Raw genomic sequence first — 17,333 nt, 5'->3', positions numbered from 1 at the left:
CACCCACTGCAGGACATCTTGGGGTAACCCGCACGTACGACCGCGTCCGCCGCCGCTTCTATTGGCCTGGTCTCGCTCGCTCCGTTCGACGCTATGTTGCTGCCTGTGATCCCTGCCAGCGTCGGAAGACACCTCAGGTGCTACCTGCCGGTCATCTCCAGCCGATCACCGTCCCTGTGGAACCGTTCTGTCGTGTTGGATTAGACCTGCTCGGTCCCTTTCCCACGTCATCCTCTGGGAACAAATGGGTAGCCGTCGCGACTGATTACGCCACCCGATACGCTATCACTCGGGCTCTCCCTACCAGCTGCGCCACTGACGTCGCGGACTTTCTCTTGCGTGACATTATCTTGCTTCATGGCGCCCCGCGACAGCTGCTTACTGACCGTGGTCGAAACTTCCTCTCGAAAGTTGTCGCTGACATTGTGCGTTCCTGCTCCATTCAACACAAACTGACTACTTCATACCATCCTCAAACCAATGGCCTGACAGAGCGGTTAAACCGTACTCTTACCGATATGCTGGCCAAGTACGTTTCCAACGACCACCACGACTGGGACATTTCCCTTCCTTACGTAACATTTGCGTACAATTCTTCCCGGCACGACCCCGCCGGATTTTCTCCCTTTTATCTACTGTAGGGTCGCGAACCTACCTTGCCCCTAGACACGGCACTTCCTCCTGCTGCGGTTTCAACAAGCGAGTATGCGCGTGACGCCATCGCCCTCGCCGACCATGCACGCCAGCTTGCCCGTGCTCGACTTACGGCCTCACAGACCACTCAGCAGTGTCAGTACAACGCCCGCCATCGTGACGTACAGTTTTCACCTGGTGCGCTCGTGCTCCTGTGGTCGCCCTCTCGTCACGTCGGACTTTCAGAGAAGCTTCTTTCGCGATACACAGGGCCCTACTGCGTGCTGCGCCAGGTGACGCCTGTGACTTACGAAATTGCTCCTGTGGGCTCAAGCTCGTCCTCTCCTGTGGCATCTAGTGATGTCGTACACGTCAGTAGGCTCAAGGCCTACCACACTGCTTCCGAGTCCGATCTTTAGCCGCTCCGGGACGGCGCTTTTGCAGCCGGGGGTAGTGCTACGGCACAATATGTGCGATCACGAAAGGCCAGCAGTGTGAAGACGACGACGACGATTTAGAAGCTAGCGCGGGCTGTTGCCTCTTGGCCAAGCGCAGCGTATTTTCCTTGTAAATATATTTGTACATAGCTTGTCGTCTGCGTCTTCCTACGTAACAATATGATCACTGAATATCGTTGAGCGAATATTTGCTTCAATGTGCCCTCACAACATGTGCAAGCAAGCAATGTTTATTTTTACACTTTTTGGGAACACTATAAATTAGGCACCAAATTGAAAGAATAACTCAGGCTACTCAATATGGTTAACACACAAAATCGTCAATTCTTGAAAATGTAACTGATAAAATGAAACCCAACATTGGGCCTCTCTTCGAAAGCACTCTGCGCAGTAGCGACTTTTTTTTTTTACTTATGAAGAGGAGGAATTTCAGTGGCATGTTCTGTTTTGAAAGCATTGCCACAAAATAGTCTGTTCGACACTATTGTTATTTTTTACCACATCGAAGCAGTTTTTAAAAACCATGATCACAACCACTGATTTTATCATCATGTAATGATGCGTCGTTTTGGTGCTTGTTTTCATTTTGCCGAGCATGACGTTTAGCTATATGACCTCATCGCCTTTTTTCTAATGAGTGCTGAACTTAGCAAGGTTACGTTGATAAGGTGCCAGGAAACTGCAAACTAATTTTTCGCTTGAACGAAAAAACCAGTCAAAAACACAAAGGACAAGAGGAGAAGTTCACATCACAATGACTGGACTATCAACTGAGGTTTATTAGAATCGGTGTAGTCCCAGCAAGGCCAGCAGAGCATGCGCAACCGCATCATCACTTATCACATAGCAAGAAAAGACAAGCACCGTTTCTATCGGGACCGACTTAGAAATTCAAATTCTTTTTCATGTAAGCGCACCGAGGTTGTACTAACGCAGTCATCACCTAATAAACTGATGAAGTAGGCTTCCAAGATTTCACGCTCTTCTTTGCCCTTGCCCCTACCAAGAATCGTCACATTGCTAAACAAAGGATAACAACCACACTCACTAACAACCACTATTAGGTGATGACTGCGTTAGTACAACCTCGGTGCGCTTACATGAAAAAGAGTTTGAATTTCTAAGTCGGTCCCGATAGAAACGGTGCTTGTCTTTTCTTGCTATGTGATAAGTGATGATGCGGTTGCGCATGCTCTGCTGGCCTTGCTGGGACTACACCGATTCTAATAAACCTCAGTTGATAGTCGAGTCGTTGTGATGTGAACTTCTCCTCTTGTCCTTTGTGTTTTTGACTGGTTTTTTCGTTGAAGTATGTACCAACTGGCCCAGATTTCAACCCTTCTGCTAATTTATCGCCTCAAACTAATGCGAACCCTTTGTCAGGGGTCGTGGTTGAATGAATTCGTACTTGCCCTTTGGAAAACGGTGGTTCGAGGTCGAAATGCAGAAAGGTGATCTTGAGCGTTTCGGACTCCTGGCCCTTGAAGAGGTAGTAGCAGTGGATGCTGGCCGGGTAGGGCTCTGGGTACTGAGGCGACGAGAAGTTGCCAGACTTGCTTGCCAGGCTGTCGAACTCCATGTGGCAGATGCCCAGAACAGCCCTTGCTTGTAATGTCAGCAACGTTAGCCATTCAATGAGCGTTACAACTGGAAGCATCTGCAGAATGAACAGAACGCGCGGAAGTTTTTACGACGCACGTCGTCGGCCGGACAGAGCCTGCACTACAAGAACGGTGTTTTCGGCTACGCCAGCGCGTTCGTTTCATCAAAACAAATATAGAATATGCATATACCCTGCCCATCTCTTAGTTGAAGCCGCACTTGAGCAAACGTGGAGGCTTAGCAACTACGGCGTCGCGCTCTTGAGCAGAAGGTCGCGGATTCGATTTGTAACCATGGTGGCCGCGTTTCGATGCGGTCGAAAGACAAGAACGCCTGTATACCACGCATTGGGTGCACGTTAAAGAACCCCAGCTGGACAAAATTTATCCGCATTCCTCCTATTACGGTGTGCCTCATAATCAGACCTTGGTTTTAGTGCTTAAAACCCAATAATTTATCTTTGAAGTGGTTTGTGTACGCCTGAAGGAGAAACGAGATGGTGCAGGGTCACAAAACTCGACTGAATAACGAACTAAAGCAACGATGTGATACAGTGATAGTGTAAGAAGAACGGCACATCGCATTTATATTGTCACTAGATGGTGCTGCTGTGCATTTTTCTCATATTTACTGCGACAACAGTAATCATTTCGAAACTGCGCTCGCTTTTTTGTTGCGTGGTCGACATCTCGTCAATCGACATTCCGATTTTTCAACTAACCACTCCCTCTCTTTCAGCGTAATCCATCACAATGTGGTGAAGAGGAACAAAACTTTGCACAGCTCCGTGGTGATTGAAATGTCGACATGGCTGCACAATAGAGCTGTGGAGCCAACATTGATAATGACGGGGTATTCGGGCTAATTGCTTCGACTAAACCACGAACACGTAACCTACAATGTGACAAAACGGCATATCGCAACGTGCTTGCGGCGCCGCAGGCCAGTGTGTTGTCCCGTTTTGTCGCTTGTGTGTTGGCGCTCTTGTTATAACGGTGCACTTCAGACAAACACAGTCCACCGATATCGCGCAATTTTAGCGCCTGGCACTGCGCGGAGTAAACGCCGTCAGCCACGCATACACGCTCAGTGGCGGTGTCCGTGGATTTATTTCGGAGGCGCGCAGCAATATGCAGGCTATATACGTTCGCCCAAAATAGATGGTGCGCGGTGTTAGCACCCGTTCACATCGTGTCTTTCAGCGCTGCAGTCAATCTCGGCGTTCCCACTGCAAACCCTACGCGTTCCTTCATTTTGCATAACTCAACAAAGTGACGTCTACTCGCAGCGGGTGTCGTCAAGCCGTCACCCTCGTTGTCATTGTCCCACCGATGGTGTGCCGTCGGCTTCGTCATGCGCACCCCCCCCCCCCCCCTGCTGCTGTACGGCGGTCGTCCATGTCACCACGTTGTCCTTTTTCGCACTGTTGTCGCTAGGTACAAGCGGAGGCCTGTACACAAGGTTGGCCAACTTGCGCACAACATAGGGAATGTTGCTGGAGAGAGCCGAAGTAGCCGCTGTCGCAGCAAGCTATAGCTTGATGGCTGAAGGAATTTCGGAAGTTTGCTGAATTTTTTCTTCTGTTAAGCAAACTCATCGGCCAACAAAAGATGGCAGAATTTCTCAGGACTTCTCAAGTACGAGTGTACGACAATGTATTCGCCACAGAAGCAGATGAACCGCGTATGACTTTACGGACATACACCTTAACTGAAATCGAACTGTCTATAGATAGAACAGGCACCTTGGCTCAATAACGCTAAACTGCAGTTGCTCAGCCTGAAATGCCGAGATTGCATCATTAATGCCGCTCAGCAGCCGCCACCAAAAACGGCTTCGTGCAATACAGAATACAGCCAAGAATACGTCTCTCTCACGTAGTACTGAACAGTGTCAGCTTGGGATGCACGCATGAGGCACGTTCAATGGGAATCGCGTTCACCGGGCACGTCATGCACGGTAGCCCGCGAGTGCGTCTGTCAAAACAGTCCGTCCCGTGGGATGGCAGGCGAACGATACGGAATGACGCCATCCTGTCTTGCGCGGTCGCTCGAAAGGCTGGTTACGTACAAGCTCGCAGCGAGGCCCTCGGGAGACCGATGCCTTAATGCACAACCGCCTCGAAGCCGTGCCACCATGGATTTCGCTTCCAACTAAGTCGCGGATGTTGCCAGGGATATTTATATACGCCACCGCGGCAGCACGCCAATCTTGCGCGTCTCTAGGGAGCAGAGGAGACGGAAAAAGAATGGATCTCGCATCGATTCGCTTCGCGCAGCTGCGAGAAGACGCCACGCGTGTCCTCCTTGCGTGGGCGTACGCGCTGGAAGTTGCCAGAGAGTCATCGAAGCGTGAGCGCGAAACAATGAGCCGCTCACTTCACGAATGACAAGGAAGTGCGGGTTTATCTTGCTGCAGTAACTCTTGGAAGGGACAAGGAGTCCTAAGGGAGGGTGATGACATTCTTGGATAAGCTCGCTACTCAGCTTCTCGAACGAGGCACGTCCCTGTTGAGAAACGTGCAGCGTCTTTAGCTGATTTCTGCTTTATGTTCGTAATTTATGGCGGGACGAAAAGAGTGCAGCACTTCGACTTCTGTTGCGGGAAAGACTGTGTGCGCAGCTATCCAGCTTTCATAAACAAATCATGCTGGATGTAATTTCAGCATTGCTAAAACCTGAAACGTCTTTTGCAGGTGACCCTCAATGATGTTTCTGTGCACAATAACTCAATTCGTCGATGCGCTGTTGCTACAAAGATGAAGCTGATATCAATTTCTCAAAACGTTGACGTGAACATTGTCGAATGTACTGCAGAGCTACCTCGTATAAGTCTCCTTATGATTCAGAGGTCAATATGTAGGTGAAGACGATCAACTCTTCATAGACGAAACTAAGGATTCCTTGTGTTTCTTCGTTTTGCATCAAGCGAAGCATACCACCTTGGTTTATTGGAGTTGGGAGGTAGAGAGAGATGAAAATTAGCGCCTGAAGCATGAGCGTGAGCACAGAAGAGCAACTGACTTCGTCGCAGCATGAGCAACTCCGTTGACAATAGGATTGCCAATACTTATTCGACTGTTCATCGAAATGAAGCGTCGACCACCCCCGTCACGTCAAGACACTACACTTACGGGTGGTCGCAAAATTGTAACATGATGATGCTTTGCACATTTTGGATCAAGCGTTAGCCTAAGTTATAAGTAAATGGCAGGAAGGATGTAGCTTCTTCAGGCTGGCGAGGCGACGGCACATATCTGAGCCATTCTGCGCTGAATCGAGTCCCAGGGCCAAGTTTAACCGGATGATACGCGACGATTGCCACTTTTGTGGGCAAGTATGATAAGCAGTCGCTTGTACTTCGTTTGATAGATCCTGCTGTGCCTGACGGTTTTCAAGTTAACCATTAAATAGAGGTTCGTGGGAGCTGACCGATTCCGCTGCTGACTGTTCCTGATGAGAGCTACTCACGGACACCGCAAGGAAGCCCTGTCCCCTCAGAGTTCGAGTAGTTCGTGCTACTCAAATGCTTCTCACTCACGCTTGCTATGGCTAGAGATGAACCAGTCGAACCCCTTCGGTGTCCAGTTGTAGAAAGCTAGATCTTGGTGCTGCGAAAATGTTTAAAACTACATGCGCGCTTGATGTGCATTTTACGGGATACGTGAACGCCACGGAACGAAGATAAATCCTTTACACGTGTCCTTCTCATTGTTCCACGCGGTTTTTTATGTCGCTTTGAGCAATGAACCAAGTGGTTCAGGCAAATTTTCGTCAAGGAAGTTATTGTTTCGTGGTTCTTTACACGTCGCACCTTTTTTGGGTTTTCTTCACTTAATCTCCAATTAAACCGAAAGCGTGAAAACGCACTATATTTTCCTAAAGTTTGTCTCACTTTACATGACTTCATGGCCTTGGCACCGAATTCATGACTACGATCTAATTTGCCGTCGCTATCAGTATAATGCCTGGTCAAATCTTCTCATTTACACTTGTACATTGAATTTAGCCCTTTTTTTGTTGAATTTACAGTATTCTTTAGGTTTGATTGCATCCAACTAATGTATCAGGTCTGTCGGAAGTAGCTTTACTAAGCGGAACAGTCGACGTTTCCTTTCTCAACGAGGAATAATGGGGCTTGCACGGCGTGCGACTTCCTTCAATCGCGAGCGGCTGCTCGTGTTTTGCACAATTTGCATAATCTGTCGCGAATTCACTTCCCCCCTAATCGCTCGTCCCCCGCAAACAGCCGTCGGCGTTCTTTGGACTTCCTTACGCGTATGCGTGTTCGCGTATGCTGAATTCGGTACCATGGCCGAGAGCCAGAACACGTCCGCGTATACATAGGCGCGGCGAAGTCACCACGCGCCTCGGCCGTCTTCGGAACACGGTAGTTCAATCTCGTCCCGAAGAGCTGCAGTGTCTCGGAGGCTCTCTCTCTCTCTCTCTCTCTCTCTCTCTCTCTCTCCGGGCGAGATTTCAACAATCGAGGAGCCCCCGAAACTCTGCATCCGACTTGGCCCGAAACGCTGGGACCGTTAACCTACTTAGCGTAATGGAGCCACGACTCTAGCGAACGCGTGCGTTTGTTCAACACGGCCGTCTCGCGCCGCTTCTTCCGTCCGCGGCAAAACTCATTAGCGCCCGGGAAAACACTCCCGAAGGGGAAAGGGGCGAGGCATTACACTCGGGTTCCCCCGTGGGGCCAAGTCGAAGCATTACTGGAGGCGGTTGTCTTGATTAGACGCCCGCGGCTGGCCTTTTTTAAAGTACGCCATGCGACAACCTGTCAGCACTTATTATCACAATGAAATGCACCCTGTTTGATGTAATTGGTGCGCTGAAGGTATTCATTAGTCATTAGTTCGTCCATGTCACGTAGTCTGCAACGTATTTCTCTCTGTACTGTCGGTGCGTGCAGGCTAGCACACAACGCCACCAAAAGTGATAAAGTCAGAAAGAGCGGCAAAAGGGAAGCGTATCCCGAAAGTTGTAATGCAGTGATTTGGGCTTGTTGGTAAAACATCGTGAGGCTTGTAGCAAGTGAAAAAGACAAGGACAAAAGGAAGACGTGACATACACAGCGCCTGTGTGTGTCACGTCTTCCTTTCGTCCTTGTCTTTTTCACACGTTATAAGCCTCACGTTCCCGAAAGTGACGGTATGCAGGTGCAGGTTAACGCGCTCTTACTTTTTCATTTGCCTCAATTTGCTAGCTGCCAATTATTGATCATGTGTACATTATAATCTTGCGGATTTAACATGTTGGCGACCACCACTATAACATGGTGATACCTAAAACCTCCTGAATAATGGCGCAATTCTGGAAAAATATTCATATCCAACCTACTGCTTGGAATCTATATGAAGCGAAGGTTTGGTGAAGCTTCAATGCTGAACGTTGAATGTTGTCAAACTGTTCAACTTTCGCAGCGCGTTTTAGAGCTCAGCGAATGCCTGCCTCCCCGTCTAATCGGCAAGACAGGGATACCTCTACCACACGAACCACGTGACCCAAGCTACATCGGATTACGCTGTCTCCAGGATGGGCCCAGTTCTCTTTATACCATGTCGGCAATCAGCCAAATTTACTATTGCACTACCTTCAAGATCAGTCTACTCTAGTCGGTGATGAAGAGATTGAGGAGATGAGCCAAACTACGGGAACGAGGGCACATAATGCTTGGCTTTAATAAAGGAGACATGCGCTTGAAAATGTGTGTGTGTGTTTGTGTGTGTGTGTGTGTGTGTGTGTGTGTTGCAGTGAGAATGTTTAGTTTGTTGTGCAACTGCTTAATTCTGCCGAGAAAAGAGCCGAATTCTGGTACATCCGCAGGGATAATACATATGGCCACATCTAAGTCTATTCATTACAACCGTGTGCCTTAGCTAACGCGAGTCGTGTTGTCCAAATAAGGCAAAAACATTAAGAAATTTTGCTGCATGCTGCGATTATAAGACTTTATAAGACTTACGGTCATAAAATCAAATCGCGCACAGTAGTCTTTATATCCTTTTCTTCCTCTGAAAGATTGGCTTACGTCAGTTGGGACAAGCTTTAGGATTTGTCTCCTACGTGTGAGCTATCCAGCCGAACAACAGCGCCTAGCAGCCACTTTCTGTAAATATCCTGTGGATTAGCAAAGAAAGCATTTCTTGAAACAGAACACCATCGTTGTATACTGCATTCACATTAACATCCTGCTCCATGAGCATGCCCAGGAATACTGGCCATTCCCCATTTGCCTTTCTGTCAAATTTCACCACAGTGCATGGGCGGACCTCAATTGGCATCACTAAAGAAAACAAAAAACAACAAAGAAAACAGAAGGCCATCGAAATTTCAATAACTTTTTCAGTTCCGAACATGGCGAGGGTATGCTCTTTTATTAGCGTGCTTATTAACTGCAATTAGTCGTAACGTCCTTGCTACTTTATAGCAGAATAATGGTCCTGAATAAAAAACTGCTATTACACCGTAGAAGAGGTACTACAAAGTGACAGTCACTTAAGTATTGCTACGGGATTTCAATGCGAAAGCATTGTGACTTCTGTAATTATTTGGTTACTTCCGTGATACGTGACGTCATACATTGTTTCGTGTCCGTCACAAAATCACCTTAATGTACCTTGTTCTAATTTGTACCAACCTTAATCCACCTTGCTATACCTTGTGCCAACCTTAGTTCACATTTATTCACTTTGCTCTCATTTGTACCATCCATAATTCGCCCTAATTCATTTTATTCCACTTCAATCCACCTTAATCCTCCATAATCCACTTGAATTCACTTTAGTCCACTATAATTCACCTTCATTCACTTTACCTCGCCTAAATTCATCTTACTCCACCTTAAGTCACTGTACTCTAGCTTGTTATAACTTTAATTTTGTATTACTACTGACAACATACAACGCGCTGTTGACGTCACCGATCATGATCTTGGGTGTCACTCGTTGCCTACATCACAGCAATTTGGCCTCAAAGGAAATATAATGATTTCGCATTCATAAGTTCCATAAATACGCATGTTATTAGAAGTGCATACCCTCTCGACGTTTCTAAGTGAAAGTCTATGAAATTCGGGCGGCCTTTTGAAATATAGTTTTTTTTTAATATTGCCAATTGATTTACTTTAATGCCTTGCGGTGAAGCTTATAACGCATAGCCGCCGGGGCAATGTCCAAAAGCGCTGGGTAAGTGCACGGCCTAAAAATGCAGCGTTCTATCGGATCGCTAAGCCCTGCTTCATCTGGCTCCTTGCATTAACACGCTGCCTCGGCATCTACAAAGGTGATTCGTGTCGTGTTCATTTCGTTAGTCGATGTTGATAACCGAAGCGGCGCGATGGTCTGGAACATCCGCACATACTCGCATGCACAAAAGAAAACAAATATGAACAAATAGAACTTTAGAAATTCGTTGTTGGGAACACGTTTTCTAGATCTGACCAGCTAAACCAAAACCGCTGTGTCCATTCAGTGTTACTGCCCTTAGCTACGCAGTGTCTCGCCTTGTGTCCGCCGTCACCGCAGCGCTCCCCATGAACGAGCCGTTCCAGGAGCCGTACGCCGTCGCCCCGGATCACAGGCCATGCGATCGCTGGCTGGGGCCTTCCGCCATTGCACTTGCGTCCCAAGCGTCGTCGCGATGCGAGGATTGCGGCCTCCTGAGAGGACGGCGGTACGGAAGGAACCGCACTGCTTCACTCATCGGTTCCGGTTGGGCTGCACGACTGCGTCAGTGCCAAGCCTGCAAGTGCAATAGGGAAAACACATCAAGCACAGAATAGCAAAGAAGTTAAGAAAGAAAAGTGGGAAACAGAGATGAAGTAGTAGTAGTTATTTATTAAACTACTTAATGAAAATGAAGGGAGGGAGGGCAATAGAGCGCGATTGGCAGTGGAGCAGCCATTCTTTGCTGGCGATGGCGGGAGTTAGCGGAAGGAACGAGAGTACAGTCGCGACAGCGTCTTGCTTGTTTTTATCGCATGCATGACACCAGTGTTCACTCGCCATGGCTTTGTCGTCAGCTGCTCCGTCATCGAAACCGATTGACTACAGCGATTATTGGCGACTGGGGTCAAGATTACGTGTGCTTGCTCTTGACGTGTCTGCAAGAGTAAAAATTGAAGGGATTTGCGTGACACAAACCACGATCTGATTATGAGGCATGCCGTAGTGGGGGACTCCGGTTTAATTATGCCCACCAGGGGTTCTTTAACGTGCACCTAAATCTAAGTGCACGGGTGCTTTTGCATTTCGCCCCCCATCGAAATGCGGCCATCGTGGCCGCGATTTGATCCCGCCATCTCGTGCTTAGCAGCACAACACCAAAGCTACTAGGCAACCACTGCGGCTGGTGTGCGAGAGTAAAGTATTCTGTTCTACAGAAAGAAAGGAAATGGCAGCTGTCTGTGCTGCAACTGTTCAGCCTGAGTGAGTTACAACTGAACGTATGCCAGCAGAAGAAGGTGGGCTTTGCAATTACAGGAAAGGGAATGAGCATAGGAGGGATGATCGAGGAAGAGGTGCATGGAGGATATTTATCTCATACAAAAGGTTCTAGTCTATGTAATATGTTGCCCACCAAAGTTCACGTGCTTGGCGCAGTACACAAAGTTTGTGGCACGACTCCATGGACTCTCGTTTATGTGTTACACATGATGAACCGAGAAGTGTTATCCGTACTTTTGTTTTTCTAAGGAGTTTTTACTCAAATGAAAGCCGAAAGTTAGGCGTTTGTGCGTTAAGCATTTGTACGAGAATGGCATTAGAGCAACAGGACGTTCACTTTTGTTAATAAACTAAAATGAACGAGTTCAAGTGGTCAACACATTATGAATGGTACGTAGACGCATGTGTTAGTTCAGCGTGTAAAAGAGTGATTCTCAACGCGTTAACAGCCACTAGTCTGCACATGCTAGTATATTGTGAACATGGCATAAATGACGTAACTACGTTGGGATCGATGCGCTTGTCGTAACGCTTTTATCAAAGAAAGCTTGAGTTACCATTGACTATCGCTCTTACACCTCGTTCGCTATCAAAATCGATGTTTCCCATAGTTTATTATATTTGTGCATAGATCTTTATCCTCACTATTCATCCTTTAGGGAATTAGCTGAATTTTATTTCGGGCTGTAATACATCACAAAATAAGAAAAATAAAACATTTAAACCAAAGTGCTGTCGCAGCTGTCGTGAAAACCTGTCAACTTGAAGATACCTTACGGTCATTCAGAAAAGGGGAGGGGGGGGATTGATTGCGCTGTATGCAGTAAACATACATAGTCAGTGAAATACCAAGCCAATAACTAATTTAAAACCATGGTGAAATGATTCAGAACAGAGAGAAAGCAATAGGTGCGATATACAATTCTTACCGATGCTGAAAATATGTTAACCTTTTACGTCAAAGAAAATGTATATTCAATTCCCTGTAAATCGGCTATAAACGGAGGGGCATTCATGCAACATGAAAGTTTGTATATTTAGATTTAAACGTATTAAACGCAATACAAAATGTGATTCAACTTCTCACAGCTTTTCTGCTTTCTTTTAATCAATCCTCAAACCAAAATTATTGCTTTGGGGACAATTTCTCACTCTTCTTATTCCTCATTCTTGTTCGTTTCATTAATATAAGCAGTAAATATTTGTATCATGAGGTTAAATGCTATTTCTTCTAATTGTGTAGTGTGAATGTGTGCGTGTACGTAGGTTTATGTGCCACATGCGTGTTTGTCTATCTCTGTGTACACGCATATCATATTTCACCGACCACTTGGATGTAGCACGGCAGGCATTAAGGCAAGCAAACGTCTCCGCCTTTCATTATACAGGCAGCGTCTCTTTATCCTTAGCCTACTTCTTGTCCCAAAGAAACATTGTTACACGCTATGAAAAAAAGAACGCCGAAATTTAAACAAAAAAAAAACAGTGCGCCGACAAAAGCACGAACCACCTCACAGCAAACAACTGTCGCCCCGACATCTGGCTCTCTGTCATCTCTCTCTTTCTACAATATATCTATCTATAATCATCATCATCATCATGCTAGTTTCAGTGGCATTCGCGGATGCTTGCCGACGAGATGCATAAACAGAACGCGCTCGTTGCCATTCACTGCAGATCAAATGGACGGTGCAATCAACGCCCAACTTCTCTCGACTAAAGAATCTTCCAGAAAATCCAACCGCAATGCGCTATATACGCGTATACGTATACGCAACGGCAGTTCACTCGCAACCTACCTTGACCCGCGCACAGGGCTTTTAGTTCCCCGTAGCTCACGTACGAATCACGTGGTACGCCGCGCGCAGGACCACCGAAGCTTCTTGCAAAACTGCGTGAGTAAACGACGCAGTGCATTTTCGAGCCATAAGACGGCCCGCTGCCCGTCGTTTCGCAAACATCGTCCCTCCTAGAAAGCCATCTGCGGCACGCATGTTCACGTTTGTAGCGTACCGCACTCGGTTAGGCTCAACTAAGCGCAACTTGCCTTCCCCAGACCCTTCCCACAACCTCTCGGCCAAGCCCAGTTCCTTTCCTTTTTTTTCTTCTGTCCCGAACCCGAAAGGAAAAACTCCAGCGCCGGGGGAGACGATGGGGAAAAGGGAGCGTTGCCATTTTCGTATGGACGCAACTAAAGTGACGCCGAAAATGGGGAGTCGACGTTCCGTTTAGTTTCGCCCACGTATCTTGCGTCATTTGTGCGCGGCCGCCATGTATTTGGTCTTGTATATATATTCCGGCTTCCCTCGTTATTTTATTCCTTCCAGCTATATGGAGTCTCGCAAGGTGCTTGCGAAGTGAGTAGAGGAACCACGTCGTATAAGCCTAATGACGCGTCGCGGTGTTCCTTTTTTTTTTCTTCCTTTTTTTTTTCGCCCTTCCGGAAGCCTCGTTCGTACTTGCGCGCTCAGCCACGATGACACGGGTTGCGAATGAAGGTGCTGGTGGGGGACTGTGCCACATGGCAGTTCCGGTAATGGCGGTGGCTGTTTGTTCCTTTTTTTTTGCTGCAAGTGGGTCCTGTTATCGACAGCAAATGCGCAGCTAAGAACAGTGGAGAAAAACAGCCAAGTGCAACAAGCTCCTTACGCGTAAGTTTCTTCCTTCGTGCCTCCTCTCGGTCTTCGCGCTGAGCAGCCGCTTGCTACTTAAACTGCAGCGCGCAAATGGGGAAGGACGTGGGAAAACATAAGGAAGGTACAAAAGTAACAACTACCATTCGTTCATTTTATTTGTTTGTCTGGGTTTTTTATCGACGCGTGCCGCAAGATGCGACGCGGACAAATTGGCCGCCGGGGATGAGAGTCAGTTTTTATTTGTTTTTGTTTCCTTCCGGGTGTTCTTTTCTCCCGTGCTATTTTTTTGGAGGTAGCCTAGCAGCCTCGTCTACATCGTGGTTTTGAACTGCTTAAGATACCAGGAGGCAGGACCGCGAGAAAGGGACAAGAAAAATAAGTCTTCGTTACGTATGCTGCGATATATATCGCCGGGTCATAACGTGACGGATAGCGACTGCTAGTCCTTGTTATGGAAGATACCACGCAGGCTGGCGACATGGTTTCGCACTATGGCTGGAACTTCGACCCGCTTATACGGCTTAACTCTGCGCGTTCAAGTGCGCACATGCGGGATGGTTAGGAACGTCTTTTCCTTCACCCGCGCTTGTTATGTCTGGAAATATCCCTCGCGTAATGCTTTTGATCATACGCTATTCTTTACGCGTCGCTCGCGTAATCTCCTTAAAGGTGTGGTGCCGTTCTCAGAGACCTAAGCTTTCCTTCCTGTTCCCGAGGATGATGATAATGCAGTATACATTTTTAAAGCATGAGGTTTAACTAGACGAAGAATTTAGAATCGTCGCGCTTGCATTGTGATCTTCTTCGTTGCCGTTTAGTTGATGGTGCTGCTTGTCATATGCAAACTTCCACCAACTCTGTCACGTTTCGCTACTATTGATAATACAGTAGATGTAGCGTTGCATAAAAAAAACTGCGTCTTTCTTTTCTTTATTTTTTTTACTGACACAGTGAATATGAGATGTTCACGGACGAATGTGGCGGGGGCACTTCGTTGCATTGCCTCATGAAAACTGAGTGTTTTGTGCATGTGCGACTATGTATTATGTTATTAGATGCGGATGGGGCTGCACTGTAAACCAAAAATAACTGGAAATGAAAACACGGAAATAACGGAATAAAAACATATTGGAATAGTTTTACGTTAAAGGGCCCTTAGGGCCCTATAACGTAATACTATTCCAATATGTTTTTATTCCAATCTCCCGACGTCAAATTTGCGCAACCGCAGATGCAAATATCGGGCGGTGGCCAGCAGGGTTGTTTAAAGAGACCAATCAAACGCTTTCCTCGTTTATAGGAGGTCACTTTTGTTTGCTTTAAAAACGAATAACATTGCCTACACTGAGCGGCTTGTCTTATCTAAGTGGCTGATAAGAGGCGAGGAGCATGCCTCAAGCGGAGAGGGATTCAACTGTGCCGAATCAGTAAACTGAAAATCGATAACCGGATGAAGAGGGTGGTGCGGCGTCTGTGATTGGTCCGCTTCCCTTTACTTAGCTTGGGGTGGCTCGTTGAAAATCGCGGCGGCATGCAACGGGAGGTTAAGAATACCACTAAAAAGGATCATCAGCAAAGAAAAGTTGACTGAGCGAGGTCGTAAACGTGCCGAAAGTGCTCGAAAACGTGACACAGCCACGCAAGAAGCATTATTGCACACAAATAAACCCATGCTCTCCGGCAGGTGCGAGTAGTCAGTGCCTGAGCGATCGGCGGGAGCCGTGTTTCATTCATTTCGGAATGGGACAGCCTGTGGCTATTCAGAGAAAAATTCCGTTTTGTTCGGCATATTAATGCATCTTTAACGCGTACATGTCACTTTGATGCGGTGAGCTTTCGCGGTTTTGTGACGTCGCGTGACAGGCGGGTGAAGTGGGTGCAGCCCGAAAACTTTTGACCAAAAGCAGAGGTGTAATGGCGAAACGGCGTAGAATCAGAAATAACTATTTTTCTTTTCTTCTTTGCAGTCATGCATAATCAATGTGTTCACATCATATCATGGGGAGTTACTGCAGTTTTCGTGACGTCGCATGACAGACAGGAGAAGTGGGGGTGGTCACAAAAAGTTGTTGGCGAGTGGTGGAGGGATGATTGCAGAATTGGAATAGAAAAGTCTGGTATAGCTGTACGTTATAGCGCCCTTAGTCTCTGTAAATGGTCTGTTATCTAATCTGTTTAACACCCTCTGAAGAACGTTGCGTTCGTTGCCATAGAGATCACAAAAACACAACACGTGCTCAATCGTGTCTTCACAGGTACACGAGTCACAGATCGATGTGTGGGACTTTCCAATATGGAATGAGTAGGCTTTTGTAGAAGCCACCCCTAACCAGAGGTGGCACAGTAAAGTTGTATCATGGCGGGAGAAGTTCAATGAAATTTGCAGCTTCAGTGTATACGATCCAACCGGTTGAGACGGTAGTTGGAGAAAATCGGGTTGTTCCACAAAGCTTCAGTCTTGGTTTGAGCAAGTGAACGAAGACTCCTCGCAGCATACGTCCTCGATAAGGATAAAGGAAGGGTCATGGTTTCTTTATGGGATGACCGGGCGGCATCGTCAGCAAGGTTATTTCCGACGATGCCACAGTGTCCCGGAAGCCATTGGAAGATGTCGTCATGTCCGTTTATGAGGGCTTCATAGAGAACCTCTCTGGTGTCAAACACGAGTTGGTCAGGGGCCTTGCGTCGCAAGGCTGACTGCAGACTTTGAAGGGCTGCCTTGGAGTCACAAAAAACCCACTTTCGAGGTTTGGCATGTGCGATATAAGAACAGCGGCACCTAGAGCGGCAAGTTCTGTTTCCGGAGAGATTGTTATATGGTACACTTTTTGGTATGCATATCCAGAGTTATGGGAAGCACACCACTACACTCCGGAGACTAAAGCAGGTAGTAGGGGGCGATCTCGCGCCTCATCCTCTGGGTCTCGGGCCACCACTAAGGCATCAGGGAGCGGGATCTATGCCGCCTTGTTCACGCCTTTGTAATCAGCCGTGTACTCTATTCAACTCCCTATCTCCAGCTCTCTCGTCGTGAAATTAACACCATGGATGCTCTCATTCGTCGGGCATACAAAGTAGCCCTGCACCTTACCATAAGTACACCTACCGACCAACTCTTAAAACTAGGCCGTCACAGCACAATCGGGGAACTTGTACACGCGCACCACCAAGCACAATACCTTCGTGTCACGCAAAACAACACAGGCCGGTAGATCCTGCGTTCCCTTGGAATACGGATACTAGCCGATGATTCGACATTCCAAAACTGCAATCCTTAATTTCGCACGAGGCTGAGTCTACGTCACTGCTTTTTGCATTCTGGACTCGCCCGTTGCACCTCCGCCCGGTCATGTGGTGTTGATTTGGGTGCCCGCGCACTGCGAGAATCCTGGAAACGAGGCCGCCAACTCCTTAGCTCGAGGTTCTTTAAACCGGGCTCTTGCGGCCTCCGATCCGAGATCCACGAAGGAGCTCGCGCACACTTTCAACGAGCTGACGCATACCTCCAAGGTGGTGCGTCAGCTGTACCCTCCTCCGCGCAAATTCCTT

At 47.4% G+C, this 17,333-nt stretch overlaps 1 protein-coding gene across 5 annotated transcripts in view; it reads right to left on the bottom strand.

The window, feature by feature from the left end:
* LOC139059927 (neuropilin and tolloid-like protein 2) overlaps positions 1–17,333 on the bottom strand; it is a 230,261-nt gene that overhangs the window by 52,008 nt on the left and 160,920 nt on the right. For 4 of the 5 annotated variants that reach the window (XM_070538552.1, XM_070538553.1, XM_070538554.1 and 1 more), the window contains exons 2-3: positions 10,206–10,444; positions 2,504–2,748 (exon numbers count right to left, since the gene is read on the bottom strand). In XM_070538552.1, the coding sequence (XP_070394653.1) occupies positions 2,504–2,748 (245 nt within the window). In that variant the 5' untranslated portion in view covers positions 10,206–10,444. Of the gene's footprint in view, positions 1–2,503; positions 2,749–10,205; positions 10,445–10,549; positions 10,603–17,333 lie in introns of those variants that run through there. The other variant, XM_070538551.1, reaches the window with a different exon arrangement.

This window comes from Dermacentor albipictus, chromosome 5 (genome assembly GCF_038994185.2).
Source record: "Dermacentor albipictus isolate Rhodes 1998 colony chromosome 5, USDA_Dalb.pri_finalv2, whole genome shotgun sequence".
NCBI lineage: Eukaryota > Metazoa > Arthropoda > Arachnida > Ixodida > Ixodidae > Dermacentor > Dermacentor albipictus.
The sequence above is the reverse complement of the archived record's forward strand: the minus strand, read 5'-3'. Positions and strand labels throughout refer to the sequence as shown.